Consider the following 17940-nt stretch of genomic DNA (forward strand, 5'->3'; position numbering starts at 1 on the left):
GCTGCGAAAGGGGATGCATCTACCCAGTGGGCTGTCACAGTCATATAGTCCTTCGTTTGCCCAGAACCACTTGTCCACATGTCCGTGGTTAAGTGGACAGTGGGTACAACCGCATTTTTTAGAGCACTGAGGACACTTGATCGTACTTCTCTGTACATTTTTTGTATCGCCTGCCTAGTGAAGTGGAATCTCGAGGGGATTTGGTACCGGGGACACAATACCTCCATCAACCCTCTAAATCCCACTCCACTGATGGCGGACACCGGGCGCACGTCTAACACCAACATTGCAGTTACAGCCGCAGTTATACGCTTTGCAATAGGGTGACTACTATCGTATTTTGTGGTCATGGCAAACGACTGTTGGACGGTCAATTGTTTTGTGAAAGACTTAGCGGTCTTACGACTTCCCCTCTGGGAAGATGACCGACTAACAGCAGCAACAGCAGCAGTGGCAGTAGAAGGCGTACCGCTGCAGGATTCCTCGGATGAATCCCGTATTGAGGAGGACTCAGTCCGGCTGCTGACTTGGGCTGCAGGACTGAATCTGATGGAGATTGTGGAGGAAGTTGACGAGGAGGGTGTTGCTGGTGTGTATACAACTGGACCACGGGATTTAGGTGTCCCTGTACCGATGAGGGTCCTAGCCCCAGTTCCTGAACTAACCACTGAACTATGAAGGTTATTCAGGTGACGTATAAGGGAGGATGTTCCTAGGTGGGCAAGATCCTTACCCCTGCTTATTTGAGCTTTACATAAGCTACATATGGCCATACATTGGTTGTCTGGATTTGGATAAAAATAACTCCAGACCTAAGAGGTGCATTTTTTGGTCTTCTGACCAGGCATGACGATGGGCTTTTTCATCCCATGGACATCAGCTGTTTCCCCCCCTGGTGCCTCATTTACAATAACCACATCACCATCCTCATCATCAAGTTCCTCCACAGCGCCAGCTACATCATCAATAGCCACCTCCCGAGCCACCTCTTCCCGTACAGTGATGGGAAGGTCAGGCTTGACAACCACCAACATCCTTGGACTCGCCTTGTGGATTTGTGATAATTTCTCTTTAGAAGGCAGAGTTGTTTGCTGTTTTGTTGCTGACAGCATAACTCTCTTCAATTTTTTGTAGGGGGGGGAGGAGGAGGAGGGCTAAGATCCGTGGGTGAAGCTGAACCACTAGTCATGAACACGGGCCAGGGCCTTAGCCGTTCCTTGCCACTCCGTGTCGTAAATGGCATATTGGCAACTTTACGTTTCTCCTCAGATGATTTTAAGTTTCTCTTTTTGCTACTTTTTCTTAACTTGGGCTTTTTGGATTTTACATGCCCGGTACTACGAGATTGGGCATCGGGCTTGGAAGACGACGTTGATGGCATTTCATCGTCTATGTCATGACTAGTGGCAGCAGCTTCAGCATTAGGAGGAAGTGGGTCTTGATCTTTCCCTACTTTATCCTCCAAATTTTTGGTCTCCATTATATGTAGCACAAGATACTGCAGAATGTGTGAACTTGGTAATATTGCAGTACCAATGGACTTATACTGCTGGATTGGTTTTGCAAATTTGGTTATAATTATATATTTTTTTTTTAATTTTTAATTTTTAATTTTTTTTTTACTTTTTTTTTTTTTTTAAAAACTTGGGAATAATGGGGAAATAACTATGCCCTTAGAAGCACAGAGCACAGAGCACAGGACACAGCACCACTGGACTGAACAGGACACGGCACAGGACCCAGCAGCACTACGGAACTCAGCAGGACAGAGCACAGGACACAGCACCACTGGTCTGATACTGCAGAATGTGTGAACTTTGTAATATTGCAGTACCACTGGACTTTTACTGCTGAATGTGTGAACTTGGTAATATTGCAGTACCAATGGGCTTATACTGCAGGATTGGTTGTGCAAATTTTGTGGTAATTAAAAAAAATTAAATTAGTTTTTGGTATTTTTTTAAATAACTTTTTTTTATTTTTTTAAACACAGGGGAATATTGGGGAAATAACTATGCCCTTAGAAGCACAGAGCACAGGACACAGCACCACTGGACTGAACAGGACACAGCACAGGACCCAGCAGCACCACTGACCTCAGAAGGACAGAGCACAGCACACAGCACCACTGGACTGATACTGCAGAACACAGCACAGCACAGCACAGGACAGAACTAAACAGCACAGCACAGAACTAAACAGCACAGCACGAGATCTACCAGGACAGAGGACCACCTAACACACCCTCCCTCTACCCTGATCAATGCCCGAGTGAAGATGGCGGCGACTAGCGGGGAATTTATAGGATCCGAGTATCGCGAGATCCGACAACGGGATTATGAGTCAGAGCCTCAGTTTCAGATTTGAATTTGGCGCCAATACCCGGATCTGTCTCGGATCCGACTCGGATCGGCAACGTTCGGGTGGGCTCGGATTTCAGAAATCCGAGTGCGCTCATCTCTAGTTTAAATGGATGTTTTGTCAGAATTCATTAATAATAGTTTTAATAATAATTTAACTGTCCTTCATCTGCTACTCTCCATAGTGCAGAATGATTTCAATTGATCATATGAACTTGCAGTAACTGAGTGCCGCGTCCGTTCCTAGTAATTCCCAACTGAACGAATCTGGCAGCCTGCAAGTATCGCACATTCCCCAGGGCCATCAGAGAAATACTGTGACAGTTTAGGAGACAATGGGATTAGAACTGAGCAAAAGATTGTATCACTTGGCACCTCTGTGAAACAGACTGTTCTATCACAAAACTCCTTTTTTAGTGAAATTTCAAAACTACACTCATCTCTAAATGAGAAACTCAAACATTGCCTGTATCAGTTATGAGCTCATTGCATACAGTGGAAACCTGTTGTATCCAGTCTCATGATTAATAGCAACAGCTACTATTCTACAGCAATGGGAGTGTCTGGGATAGCCCTGATTTTAATTATGTTTTCCTGTTTTCCAGCCCCAGACATACAAGTGTGCAAATGTGTTTTATTTAAACCTGTATAGCTCACAATTGCCGAGTGCCACTCTGCTCTTCTGAGTATGTGTGGAGTTTGGCACATTCACAGTGGTGCTCCATTTTGGCTTTCAGTTCAGCTTGCTGGCCCACATGCATGTTCAGGAGACCAGAGTGGAGCCATCAGTGCACCAGTGCTATGATTTAAATTTGTTCTTGTTGTTTTTATTTAGCCAAAACATGAAAAGCAATATTTTTGTCACTTATAGTATATTCCGACATGGATGAATATTTCAAGTTTTTTTGTTTGTAAGTCCAAAAAGGTTTGGAGATCAGACCTCCCACTCTGCTGTTTATGGGGAATATGAGTTCACCATATAATTTATAGTTAGGTTTACAGTTTTCTTCAATCAGTGAATACACTGGGACGGATTCATCCAGGCACACAAAACAAACGTAAATGGCATTTCTTTACAAAAATCGGACATACGCGCGCCCATATTCATAAAGGAGCAGGTCTGAAGAAACGTCTCCTGGTGAATATGGTCCAATACATATGTGGAATATAAAATTCCAGCATTACGCACAGAAAGAAAAGGTATTCAATTAATGTCACCTGTCAATAATATAGTCATGAATGAAAAATATAAGACAAAAAAGATTTTTTTCCCTATTTTTTTTTTTTACATAAAATTTATTAGGATGTTATTAAAGTGTACTCTACATAAAATGTATTTTTACAGTTGCTACTGATTAAAAAAATACATGTTCTTGCATGCATATGCGGCCATCATTATTCTCAGTTAGTACTTGCACCTGACCTGTAGCTGGTGTAAAAAAAACATACCTTAAAGGTGGCGAAGCTTGAATCAGACACTGCTGTGTGCGTTTGAGCGTGGTATGTCCCCTCCCTGTTCCAATCCTGAAATTGTAAGTTGCCGTAAGGGTTCTTTGCATTCAAGGATTAATTGGATGTCCTTGTGTTCACTGGCGTATATTCCTGGTTCTCAGAATACACAGATCAATTTTACACAAAATACAGCATGTATCGGTATTTATGTGCCTTAATCATATTTGCCAACTTTGGAGATAACCCCTCCAGGAGAGCTTCAAACTTGGCCGTGTCTTGGGGACATGACCACGCTAATTGCGTCATTAGGCTCCGCCCCTGCTATACTGCTTCCCTTTATAGCAGGGGGTGGGGCCATGATTCTGCGATTAACCCCGCCCCCACCAACTTCACCAATTAAGTGGGCAGGATTCCGAAGGTTGCCCTGCTCTCCCTAGAAGGGTGGGAGAGCTCCTAAAAATTTGGGAGTCTCCAGGACATTCTGGGAGAGTAGGAAACTATGGCCTTAATGAATCAGTCTCACTGTTTCCTCTCTATCCAACATATGTGAAACATTATTTTCCTGTACTTCACTCATGTTTGGTAAAAGAAACCAAGAGATTAAAAAAAAAAGATAATTCAAAGTCGGTAGTTGAAAATACAACCTCTGGTACAGGGGCGGGCTGGGCCGGACGCCCAAAGTCCATTTTGGGGCGCCTGGTGGTCCAGTGGGAATGCGGTGCAGGCAGTCTATGCACAGACGGCCGCATCACATACTATTCAGTACGGCTGCATCATTCATTCAAAAAATTTTGTACTACAGCTTGTAGTACAATATTCTATTAATGAATGATGCGGCCGTACTGAACAGTATGTGATGCGGCTGTCTGTGCATAGACTGCTTGCATTGCTTCAATGATAGTGCTACAGGGCTCCACCCCTAGACTAAGGGAGCCCTGTCGCTGCAAATTACCTTCCTCCTTACTGACTGCCGGGTGTGATGTCAACATCACATCTGGACACGCTGTCAGTGAGGAGCTGCATTGGGAGGAACTGCTGCGAAGATGGCAGAAGTAGAAAAGAACATAAGAAGGTAAGTAAATTAGAACTGTGTAATGAGGGGGACACAGCAATGAGGGGGACAATGCAGAGGGGGACACAGCAATGAGGAGGACAATGCAGAGGGGGACACAGCAATGAGGAGGACAATGCAGAGGGGGACACAGCAATGAGGGGGACAATGTAGAGGAGGACACAGCAATGAGGGGGACAATGTAGAGAGGAGCACAGCAATGAGGGGGACAATGTAGAGAGGAGCACAGCAATGAGGGGGACAATGTAGAGAGGAGCACAGCAATGAAGGGGGCACTGTAGAGAGCACATCAATGAGGATGACAAAATAGAGAGCGACAGAGGAATGAGGGGGCAATGTAGAGAGATACACAGTAATGAGGAGCACAGTAATGAGGGTGGACAGTGTGAAGATGTGGGCAGTAGTGTGATCTAGGAGAAACAATGCGATGAAGGAGAGGAACCGTGTGAGGAAGGGGGAACAGTGTGATGATGGGACAGACATGTCTGCTATTTGTTGCTTTTATTGTTGTGATATATATATATATATATATATATATATATATATATATATATATATATATATATATATCCCATTATAATCAGCCAGGTATGTAGAAAAAAAAAGGCACTGTAAGGAGTAGATATAAAAAATAAAATGTAATATAAAGTGAGGTTTGTTTTTTTTGTTGCTTTATTTATTTTCCTTATTTAAAATTTATAATTTATAATAAAATAGTTAAGCAACACAAAAATAGCCTATTTTCTATATTTATAAATATATATTGTACCGAAAACCGCCCTTTAATGATGAGTCGCTACTTATGGACCAGTGCTATGTGCTTGCCCCTGGGCTAAAGTCTGCCAGCCAGCCCCTGCTCTGGTAGACAGTAAAGTTTCACTCCAAATGCAGATATTAGATCAGAAATGTACATACGTGCAGTTTTTCTATGCTGACATGTACTAATTGCTTTATACTGAACACATTGCTAGTACATCTAGGGCAATGGATGTCCTATTGTCTTGCAGCTAACGTTAACTCTAAAATTTTCAAACGGTTGGGGCTTTCTTCATAGCCTTTAATTAACTATTTGCTGTGTCACCTGAAGTGTATTCAAAGAGATTTATAGTTGGGATAGGGCATATCCTAGATCAACTTTAAATTTCAATGTAAGTATAAAGCTATCAAGTATTTGTGTGGTACATGAAAAAAACAGCCAGTTTACCTTTGTGGAAAATAATAAACTAATTTGCACCCCTTGGTGTGTAACATGGTTTTGTCCAGGAGAAAACATTCTCTTTTTTTGCCTTACTTTCCTTAATGTATCAGGCCCTGTATGTACAAACTTATGTATGTTGGCATAAAAGAGAAACTTAAAATTGTTTTTAAACATGGTGTTGTGCAGGTGCGGGCAAATCTCAGCCCGGGAGGCGCACAGGCGGCCGCATCACATGACACGCGATGCGGCCATGTCATTGATGACGCGGCCGCATCACGTGTCATGTGATGCGGCCGCCTGTGCGCTGACGCATGTTTTGCGATGCGGCCGCGGATAGTGGGGGTGGGGGGGGCAGCCCAAACAGATTGAGCGGTCCGGAGGACTGATGCCCCCCTGTCCCCCGGCCCAGCCCGCCCCTGGTGTTGTGCAACTATCCGATACATGAATATAATGAAACAATTATTTATTTAACTGTAGCCCATTTTCAGGCAGCTAATTAGTGATAAATAATTCTTGCATCTGAAACGTTTTTGTTTTCTTGCCATAACATTGGAAATTATTTCAGTGAAGCTCATAAACATGTATTGCTGATTCAAAAAGGATAATACAATTTGCAATCCCACAAAAATCCCTTTTTTTTTAAAGTCAGTTTTAGAAAACTCCATGACACTGCTTAGTGAAAGACATTACAAATCAACAAAACATACAATAAAAAAAAAATATGCACAGACTGCATCGTAATAGATCTATTAACACTTGTCTGAAAGAAAGGAAAAACAAACATAATCACTGTGCATATAGCAAATATTTCCTGGAGCCTTCTGCTATGTCCCAAAAACGGCACAACAGTGCGTCCATTTACATCTGATTATATTATCAAGTTGGTGACTGATTCCTCCAATGGCTGCATTGCTTCTGTGGCACATTGAGCTGTGGAGCATGACAGATCCCTGACAGCAGAGGAAAGTCGTAGGCTGAGTTTTCTCAACTGCACCCTGCTCCAGACTCCTGCGCTGCCTCTGCTAGTTATGATCTCAGCAGAGCTCTTGTTTTTCGCAGTCTTTGGGGGTAACACTCAGGCCCCAGGCTCTGTTAGTGGCACAGCCCACTGAGGATTCTGTAGCCTCTGACAGCTGGCTCCAGCCTGTCCACTGACTAACAGCATTTCCTGATTTCTACCCATAAGGCAAAGCTACACACTTATTTTCTATTAAAGAAGCTTTGTGCTGTTTGCAATCATTAGCAATATGAGAAAAAGAGAGAAAGACATACAGTCACTCTTCAAACTGCAATGTTAAAAGAGCGGGAAGAGTAAATCTGAACCCATTAACCCCTTAGCCTTTCTTAGCTTTTCTGGTCATCTCATTAATTCAGTTATCCCTTTGGTGAGAGGCATATTTATAGTTCACTGATTTACATATTACCATTGCTTGAGAAAAGATAAGGCTGATGGTGAAATACCAAAGGGAGGCATGTGTTGTGCAATTTAGGTACAGCCCATAGAGGCTACAAATTACAACTATGTCATCATGCTGGTCATTAATCTTCAGCTGTAGATACGGATGAAAAAAGGCATACTTATGACAAACACAGTACGTGAATCAGCTGCATTCTGATGCAGATGCAGCTGATTCAAGTACTGTGATTGTTATAAGTATGCTTATTTTCATCCGTATCTTTTGCACCCACTACAGGTCATGTGTAAATGACAACTGATAGCGATGACTTACACGTCTTAGTCTTTGAATTAAAAATAACATGTATGTTAGCTACTACCTGTATGAAAAATGTATGCAACTAATACATACTATAAAAATTGTGTACTGTACACATTGAAATAATCTTTATTTATGGAAATTGTGTGTGTAAATATATATATAAATATTTAAATGATTATACTTTTAAGAGTTGCTTTATATATATGATAAAATAAAAGTTTCTGCATTTTGATGTGAAATTTGTACTTACACATGTACGTATACTGTGATGTGTTCTGTGTATTTACGCAGAGCAGGCAGTGTCGGACTAGCCCATCGGATACCTGTTGGGCCCCACTGTCTGGGGGTCCTATTTACTATTCTAGGGGGCAGAAATTGAAATCCATGGGACCCACACAGTCTGTGCAGTCCAGTGGACCCACCCGGATGCAGATTGCACAATTATCACCATCCACACGGGCTCAAACTGTGTAATCCAGCATAATTATATTTAGTGGCATCTTTAACCTCTGCCTTTAAGCCTCACGCATGTCAACCAATGATGTTGCGATGCTGCAACTACACAGGAGCCAAGAAAAGCCAGCGCCCAGATTGTGGCAATTGCTTTCCCGCTTCAGTTGCACTTACCCACGCAGCCCTGCTGTTCTTTGCTTCTTCCAGTTTCACTTACAGAAGTCAGCTAGGAACACTTTTTGCAAGACAATCCTGTGTTACTGTTTATTATTACTATGTATTAATGTGCATTAACTCTTTCAAAGGCTCAATTTTAGAGATGTGGCAAATCCATTTATACATAATTCTAAAGAAGTGTGGGGAGAGGAGTATTAATGTAATGCAGGTTGAGGTTTGGGATATAAAATTAATGATGATGGGGGGTAATAATTGAATATTGTGTGGAAGATATTATTTTGTTTGTGGTGTGATGATGGGGGCTATTTATTCATGGTGCCTAATAATTTAAAGTGGGGTATTGGATAATTTAATGCTGGGGTGGTTTTTGGGTTAATTACTGATCACAGGACGAGATTGGGGAGCTTTGGGCAACTTTTTATTTAGGGTCCCAACATTCCAGGATCCAGACAAATCTACTGAGCTTAACACATCAGCAACAGTTACAGGTTGTGAAAGCTTTAAGGACAGGTAGCAGAGAGCAGGAGAGTCTGCGAAGTGTCCTGATTATGGTGGGGCAATCCCCAAATTGGGTGACTGTTCCAGTCAATCAGGACATTGTCCCAGACTGTGCACTCTTCATATACTGCACTGCTTTATATACATGGCTTTTGTGGTCTGACAACGCACCTTCTAGTGAATGGTGGCTAACCACACCCCCTCTGGTGGGCCCCTACCACTGTATTCCACCGGTGGGCCCTTAATGCCCCAATCTGACAATGACGTGAGGTACTGCTTAGGCAGAGCATGCTTACACTCAGATTCAAATCTAAAACATATCTTGATACACTTGGCTTTAAATTTTGCAGGAACTATCCTCAAATTGCATGTTCTTTTTAAAAAATACAACTTACATGCAAGTTGTGCTCAGACATGAATCAGGCCTATCCTAGTCCTCAATCCAGAATGACAGAATTGGTGCTATACAAGCTCACAATGCATACATAATAATAACAAACAGTGAGAGAGTATTACATGCAACACACAGAACAAGGAATGCGGTACTGTGTCGTTGCAAATAAATACAAAGTAAGAAGAGATACTGATAATTACATGCATCCTTATAATTATATGTATTATTGGTCAAGAGAAGGTGTACTGTGCCATTATTCATACTATAAAAATAAGACTTGAACCTTAAAACTACATAGAGTATACAGAACAAGAAATGTGCAGCTGCCTATACACATATGGAAATATACTGGGAATTACACAGAGAATATAAAACAAGAGATGTAATATTGTGTACTATTCTCCATATGTAATAATGGGATTAACTACTCTGACGAAGTCTGGAGTATTTAAATAGCATAGGGTTCTAGGGCCTGATTCATTAAGGATCTTAAATGAAGAGGTATCGTATTTCAGTCTCCTGGACAAAACCATGTTACAATGCAAGGGGTGCAAACTAGTTTTCTGTTTTGCACATAAGTTAAATACTGATTGTTTTTTCATGTAGCACACAAATATCAACTTTAGTGTACAAATGAGCTATCAAGTATTTGAATCAGGCCCCTAGTTATTATATTTGGGGTTAAGTCTAATTATCTATCAATGCTAAAAATATCTATCATCACAATTTACCATTAAAATCTTGCCAAGGTAGCTAAGCAATATTCAGCTGCCACAACAATATTGGCCCGGAGCAGTAATGATTAACTTACTGCTTCGGTGAGCCAGTCTGAGGGGATATGTGCATGCGTGACCCGCCTAGCTTGTTCACGCATGCGCTGATTCGCTTGAAAATTGAAAAGAAATAGATACAAATATATAAAAAAATAAACAAAATGTCCAAAATATTGACCATTTAAAATATACTGACCAGTGAATATATCCTTTATTCAACAAATAAATCATTTTTTCATTGATTTTGTTCAGTTATGGTAATAACAGAACAAGGATTGCAGTGGTACACATACTACTGTGATCTTTGATAAATGCACATTTTCAGGTGGATCAGCAAACATGCCATGCTTTGTATGGGCAAGTTAATGCTGGCAAGACCCAGTAAGACAGGTGATACATGGATGTACAAGCCACAGATGGAGCTTTTAATATATTATATAAAATAGTAAATAGACCCTTTATTGTGCACAAAACTTGTTGCGCACACAGTATGTTGTTCGAAATTAATTACAAGCCATTTAATGATGAGTTATCCCCCCCCGTGTTTACTCTAGAGACCTTTACTCTCAAATTGTCCTGCATACAGAAAACAATTAGATTCATTAAGATATTTATCTAGAAGGAAAAGGAACTGTACTACAAGAAAATGTCTGGCATTCTCCAGCACACGGATCATTACTTTTTCTTACACATATGCGCTGCAACAAATTGGCTGCCATTCCTACACCCAGGTGCCGCTAGGATTCTGCTCCTGGTCTGGTCATGCTTTGAACTAGTACTGTAATGGGTGGCTGTGGGCCAATTCCAGGCCCATGAGAGATTGATTTGATATTACAAGCAGTTAAAAAGGGTTACAGGACAAATGAATTAGGTAAAACTAACATATGCTGAGTGACAGTGAGTCAAGTTCTTCATGAACTTAGAAAAGGATTGCAATAGGCAGCACGGTGGCGTGGGGGTTAGCACTTATGCCTTACAGCACTGGGGTCATGAGTTCAATTCCCAACCATGGCCTTATCTGTGAGGAGTTTGTATGTTCTCCCCGTGTTTGCCTGGGTTTCCTCCGGTTTCCTCCCCCACTCCAAAAAAAAACATACTGGTAGGTTAATTGGCTGCTAACAAAATTGATCCTAGTCGATCTCTGTCTGTCTGTGTGTGTGTGTGCATGTTAGGGAATTTAGACTATAAGCCCCAATGGGGCAGGGACTGATGTGAGCGAGTTCTCTGTACAGCGCTGCGGAATTAGTGGCGCTATATAAATAAATGATGATGATGATGAATAGGCTAGTAACATGGACCTCACTCAGAAAACTTACTGATGGCCTCTGATGTATGGTTTCCCTTCAGTTGTGATAAGCCCATTGGCTACAATTCCTATTCCTTGTGTGTCTCCATTCTTTTTATGTGTGCTTTACAGTAATACTCATCAAGACCACCCAGTGATTGGTTCTGTAAAACTGGTATGAAGAGAAGGGTCAGAGCTAGACAACAAATATCATTGTTACTAACTCTGATTTACTCATTACAATTGTCACTATCATCATCATCTACTTATTTATATAGTGCCACTAATTCTGCCTCCTATATGTTGTCTCCCCCTGTGTGACCCAGACAATGGTAAAACAGAGTTCTTCTGCGCACACAGTTCAGTCTTCTTATGATATGAACTCACTCACTGTCCAATGATTTTCACAAAGAACAAAGAACTGTACTCATATGTCCATTCAAAGACATCCACAAGATCCACAACATAAAAGCCATCTGAAGGAAAATATTCCTTACCCATCCCTGTCAGTAATTAGAGATATACTGACCTGATATCAACTATGCCCTGAAGTGTTATTGGTCAACGATTCCAATCTTTCCAGTTGGTAATATCAATCAAACAGAACTTGGGGTAGGATGGACGCAAGAGCCCCTACCTAGGTTCTTGTAATTGTGTTAATTGAAGCAGAAAAGAAAATATAAAAAGCAGAGAGCAGAAGAAAAAAAAAAAAAAAAAGAGAGAAGAGGGCAGAAGTGTTTTTTTGTCCCTTCACCCTTATTAATAATGTAAGCCATAAATGAAGCTAAATTGAGTAGTATTTTAGAAAAATTGAAGTTTAAATGAATGAAGTTGTAGTCCAAAAGTGTTTGTAGTTTTGATGTTGGTTGTGAAACTACACCTTATTATTTCAACCATGCACATTTTCAGGTGGATCAGCAACCACACAAAGCTACACTCGGATTCATCATTCCGTGCAGTTCCAAGTACTGGGGAATGGCAGCAACTTGATCCTGAGACAAGCAGGTGCACTTATACACATGAAGAAGCGTGGTGGGTTGGCATTTTGCAATTGACCCTATTATGTTTTATCACATGTTGTTTGTGAATAATAATATGAGTGTACCTTTAAACACAGAATGCGATAGCAATTTTGCACTTATTTAGAGAACGTATAAGTTAGATTTTCCTTTTCCAGCTGAGGATGTCAATAAAGAAAGCACAGCTACTGAGAACTCTGTACAGAATGTAGAAAGGAGGAAAATTACAGCACACAGTTAAGAGTACAATATAATACTAGGCAAAGGTTTTGTTCTGAATGTCATTTTATGTAACATAAAAGAATGTTTCAAGAGTCATAAATAAGTTGTCTGTAATGAGGTTTACAATTGACTAAGAAATATTAGATACTGAATGTCCCGTACTTTCTAAAGAAAAAAATACTACATTCGCCCACTTACCATTTTCAAGGGCATCTTTCATATAAAAATATTTCCAGGCTAATTCATTTTGCAGAAAATCTAACATATACATGTCTATAGCTGGTTGATATTCAATGCGTTAAACGTTTAAAGAGGAGTAGATAAAGTATCCATAGTTTTTTTCCCTACAAGTCTCCACAGAGTGACTGTGTGTGGGTGTAAAATGTCAAGATACTGTACTACAAAAATAACCTTATTTCTACTGGTTAGTATACCCCTATTCATTACCATCAACACAATAAAAATTACCATGAAAGGTTTGGAGACCTAGTCATATCCACATTATATGGAATTTCTCCTCCCTCCTCTGTTGCTTGCAGGGAGTGAAGGAGGGCACAATGTCCAAATGATATTTGTGTGTCACTTGGATACTTCACATGAAGGAAAATCTCTGATTATGTGAAGGTTTTGCTGTCAAGAGCTATCAGAGTCTCCTCTCATGGCATTGAATGACTCCAGAAATAAACTCCCCATAATCAGCATGACCATCACATAGAGATCCAGGCCAAACAGACAGCAATGGTTGGAGGTTGGGGGGATATAGGCCTATTTATTAAATGTGAATGCTATCAATTACTAATTATTTAATGATCTTATGTCGTAAGCTTATTTGAGTAGGGCCGTTTTTATATTTTTTATATTTCCTGTTATTTTATGTTATTCTTTTTTATTATGATTTTCGTAATATACAGTGTTACAGGCCTGCTCGTGTTGGGGGAATCAGAGTGATCTCAATCCACCAGTTCAACACATATCGCATATTCCATCTCTACATCTCTGCACTACTGTTACTATGTGCTGAGCTCCTCCAATCAGAACTCAACACATGCTCCACTTACAATCTTCTGATGTGCAGCTTCACATGACTAAGGCTAAGTGCCTCACAGCAAGCTCTTGAGTAGGCATCAGCATTGGGATCTGACTGCAATTTCACCATAACACTGGAGAATCATCATAGAAAGTTACCAGTGAGTTGAGGTTGGTAGAACATTTTTTTATTACACTTGATGGGGGAGCAATTTAGTGTAGTCAAATTAAGCAGACCAGTATTATAAAACCTGTTTGCCTCCAGTTGTTGGGGTCCAAGCATTCTTGATATGTTTTGGCTTTTAGTTCCACAATTGCTGGAACATGATAAGAGGTTGATAAGTGTAGACCTCTAGCAAGATGATGAGGGGACCAGGGGTCAGCCAGGAATACTTTTCTGTTCTATCTGTGAATTGACTGTCTTCTGCAATATAATTAAAGGATCTAAAACAGGCCTGTCCAACCTGCGGCCCTCCAGATGTTGTGAAACTACAAGTCCCAGCATGCCCTACCAGCTATCAACAGGCTGTCTACTGGCAAAGCATGCTGGGGCGTGTAGTTTCACAACATCTGGAGGGCCGCAGGTTGGACAGGCCTGATCTAAAACATTTAGAGGTATAGAATTATTACCATTAGCTTGCTCCTTATTGTTTGCTGGGTCACCTGGCTCATTATTATGGGGGGTTGGGTTGTGGGACTGGGACAATAATAAAGTAAGGAGGAGCAAATTTAAATTACTATTTAGGATAATAATAATAATAATAATAATAATAATAATAATAATACAGACATTTGCCTACACATTTTTGGTGTGCATACAAAGTACAAAAATACATATTTGACACAAAAAGGGACTTGTGTCTATCTTTATGCTAGGGAAGAGCACACTATTTTAATTCTGCCAGCATGATTCTAGGTGGGGCATGATATCATTTATCTAATTTATTACTAAGACTTGTCTTGTATTGTAATGTAATTATTAACAACTATTTGTCAACATGATGATCTTAGTTCCACCAGATCACATTGGTGCAGAATATTGGCCATCGGTCAGAACAATTCATTGACAGTACCACTGGGGCACAAAGAGATTCAAATTACTTACAGTGTGGGCTCTCCTTGGCACCAGCTTTCAGAAGAGTCCGGGCAATAGGCACATTATTTGTCATGATGGCAATATCCAAGGGCGTCAATCCTTCGCTGTTTGGTGTATTAAGGTCAAGTTCATCGGCTGTGTACTGGTACAGAAGAATCTGAACAGCATCCAGGTCCTGCTGCTCAACTGCCTCGAATATAGCTTCATTGCACTGGAAGTTCTGATATGAAAAACAAATATTTCACCCAAGCTAAGCAACTTAAATAAAGCATTTGTCAAAACAATTTCTGCTTGCTAAAAATGCATACTAAGTAAGTCTTTAAATCTCAGCACAAATCTTGACTTTAGTGTAACAGATAAGTGTGCACTTACTTTCCTTTCATACACTGACTTTAGAAAAAAGCCTTTTAATTACACAAGATAACGCTATTATTTACCACAGCATTATTTATTTAGCTTTTTTTTGAGTACTTTATAACATAAAAACACTTTTGCCGTTTAGAACCCTTTTCTTTTTTTTTAATCAATTAAAAATGTTTTATTCTATTGCATTGACTTTTTACCTTCAGCTATTGTACAGCAGTCACACTGTAACAATAACATTACCTTTTTGTGTATCCTCTCCAAGGACATAAGTCAAAAAGGATTATAATTATTTTTTATAACTATAAACAACAGATTAGTGAAAACATTAGTCAGAAACATCTGTTTTTATATTTAACCTGGATTATGTACTAATAACTAAAGTAACCCCACAATCCTAATTTACATTTACACCATGTAAAATGCGTCTTAAGCACAATTTGTGATCTTATTTTGAGTTGACTGTATCGTAAACTTGTGTTGACTTGTGCTTGGAGAGATGGGTCAGGAGCATTCACGCGTGGCCGGGTCATGCATGTGCAGATCCACCAAACCTGGTCCGGCAAAGCGGTAAATCTACTCTTACCGCTGCCATCTAGCCATTTCAGTATAACTCAGCTGCCACATGAATATATTCTTGTTAAATCATGGTGATGGGATGCATTCTATTCCTGCAATAAGCCAGAAAGAAATATATAAAACAAAGAAAGAAAAACGGGAGAGAAAAGAGAGTGAAAGAGTAAAAAGTAGAAAGTGAGAGAGATACAGAGAGAGAAAGATATAGGGACAAAGTGAAAAATAGAGAGAAAAGAAGAGCAAAAGAGAGAAAGAGAAAAGGATAGAAGGAAAACCAAATGTAAAGAGATGAGAAACAAAGGTAGGGAGAAATAATACAAACAGACAAAAGAGCCAATATTTTAAGAAATACTGTGTATTTGCATTAAGTAGATTGCTCAAGCCTAGAGATCCCTGTTTCTTTGGTCATCAGGGACCTGATGTATACACGCTACAACACATACTTTATTCATCTTCTCAAAGGGTACAAGAAACCACTATAAGTTTCCCATGATTTATCATTGCCTAAGATTAGAGTAGGCCCCAGGCAGCTATATGATAGGTTCCATGACATAGCTGTCGATGGGTTTTCATTGCTTATGAAGATGCACAAACATATTAAAAGTGTGAATGAATCTAGTGGAATTTTAACTTGTGCACTGGCAATGTGTACCTAATCTTAAGTGCATGCAACACATTTCCAGCTGCACATTAGATGTGCTATATGCTGGAGCGAATGGGAGTGGATGTTTTGGGGAAAACAACTAGGGAGCAAATATGCAACCTAACTATTCCATGTTAAAACATTAAAACAGCAACAAGAGAAACCTTATCTGATATAGAGGACCGCACAAACTTTCTCTTGTTTCAGTCAATGTTGAGAAGCCAGATGGCAAAAAAAACAAGCAACTGAACAAACTATTCTATTGATTTGTCATTTTAACCTATGGAACTATTTATTAAGTCATTTTATATTGCCCCACATGTATGGAAACATTGCAACATTTTCCAGTGGAAGTGGAAGTCTATTAAGTTTTGAAAGAATAACAGGAACCCAATGGGCTCAAATTTGCCTTGTTTAACCCTTCCCCAAACAACAAAAACAACACACACACACTCACACCAATATCAAAAGTTTTAGATCCAGGCTTATTCCAAACAATATTAAATATTTTTTTTTATTTATTATGGAGGCTGCAAAAATGTAACATGTTTGTACTTGGGGGGAGGGGGGGCTAACAATATATACGTTATTACTATATGTATAATAAGGATTTATAAGTTTTGCAGAGTTCACACCAGTAGACTGTTTTAAAAATGGCGACTAAAGTCTAATTTGTGCTGTTCACAGACACATAGATTCATTAAGGAAAGTAAGGCAAAAAAAATGAGTAAGTTTTCTCCTGGACAAAACGATGTTACAATGCAAGGGTTGCAAATTAGTTTATTATTTTGCACATAAGATAACTACTGGCTGTTTTTTCATGTAGCACACAAATACTTGATAGCTTTATTTTTACTCTGAAATTTAAAGTTGATTTAGAACATGACCCAATTATAAATCTGCCATCACATTTTTAAATTTGCTTCCCCCTCCAATTCAGCATGGTTTTGTCAGGGTTCAAAGTTACGCATTTTTTTGTTTAATGAATCAGGCCCACAATGTAATAATAACTAAGAAATCGGACACCAAGAGGAATGCACATAAATGGATTTTTTGTTTCAACCAAAAATGGATGCTAAAAGCCTGCACTAAATGTGTCTTCCCAGTACTATACCAGAAAAAAAGATTGATCAAGTGAAAAACAAAGTGGTCCTTTTTTACCAAGAGACAGCAGTCCATAGCTCAGGTTTGAAATCAATCCTATACAACAGTATATATGACTTTTATTTCAGGGCAAAGGCATTGATTTTTTTGAGTCAGTGAGTGAAATGCGGTTGTATAGGAATATGTTTTCCACCATCAGTTATAGACTATGCATTCATTTCTATGGGCTATTTAGCAAATACCTTTGAAATAATAATTTGGCGTTAAAAATGGGTCAAAATTTATGTAGTTTTTTAAGCTATTTTGCATTTAGAAATATAATGAGCTTAAGCCTACACAAGATAAAGACAGATAAATGTGACCCAGAGGGTATACTCCACCATTGGCTAAAGGAACTAAGTCCAATATGTCATAGATAACTATTTCTAATATTTATCCACTGACTGGATAAAAACTGGCTATCAACATGGACTTAAGTTTACCCACGTTATTCTTAAATAAAGCCAGGTGG

General features: G+C 39.6%; 1 protein-coding gene across 1 annotated transcript in view; it reads right to left on the minus strand.

Moving 5' to 3' along the window:
* ANKFN1 (ankyrin repeat and fibronectin type III domain containing 1) overlaps positions 1-17940 on the minus strand; it is a 396769-nt gene that overhangs the window by 334097 nt on the left and 44732 nt on the right. Inside the window, exon 3 of the mRNA XM_075216743.1 lies at positions 14753-14963. Coding sequence (XP_075072844.1) covers positions 14753-14963 — 211 coding nt within the window. The remainder of the gene's footprint in view (positions 1-14752; positions 14964-17940) is intronic.

This window comes from Mixophyes fleayi, chromosome 6, assembly GCF_038048845.1.
Source record: "Mixophyes fleayi isolate aMixFle1 chromosome 6, aMixFle1.hap1, whole genome shotgun sequence".
NCBI lineage: Eukaryota > Metazoa > Chordata > Amphibia > Anura > Limnodynastidae > Mixophyes > Mixophyes fleayi.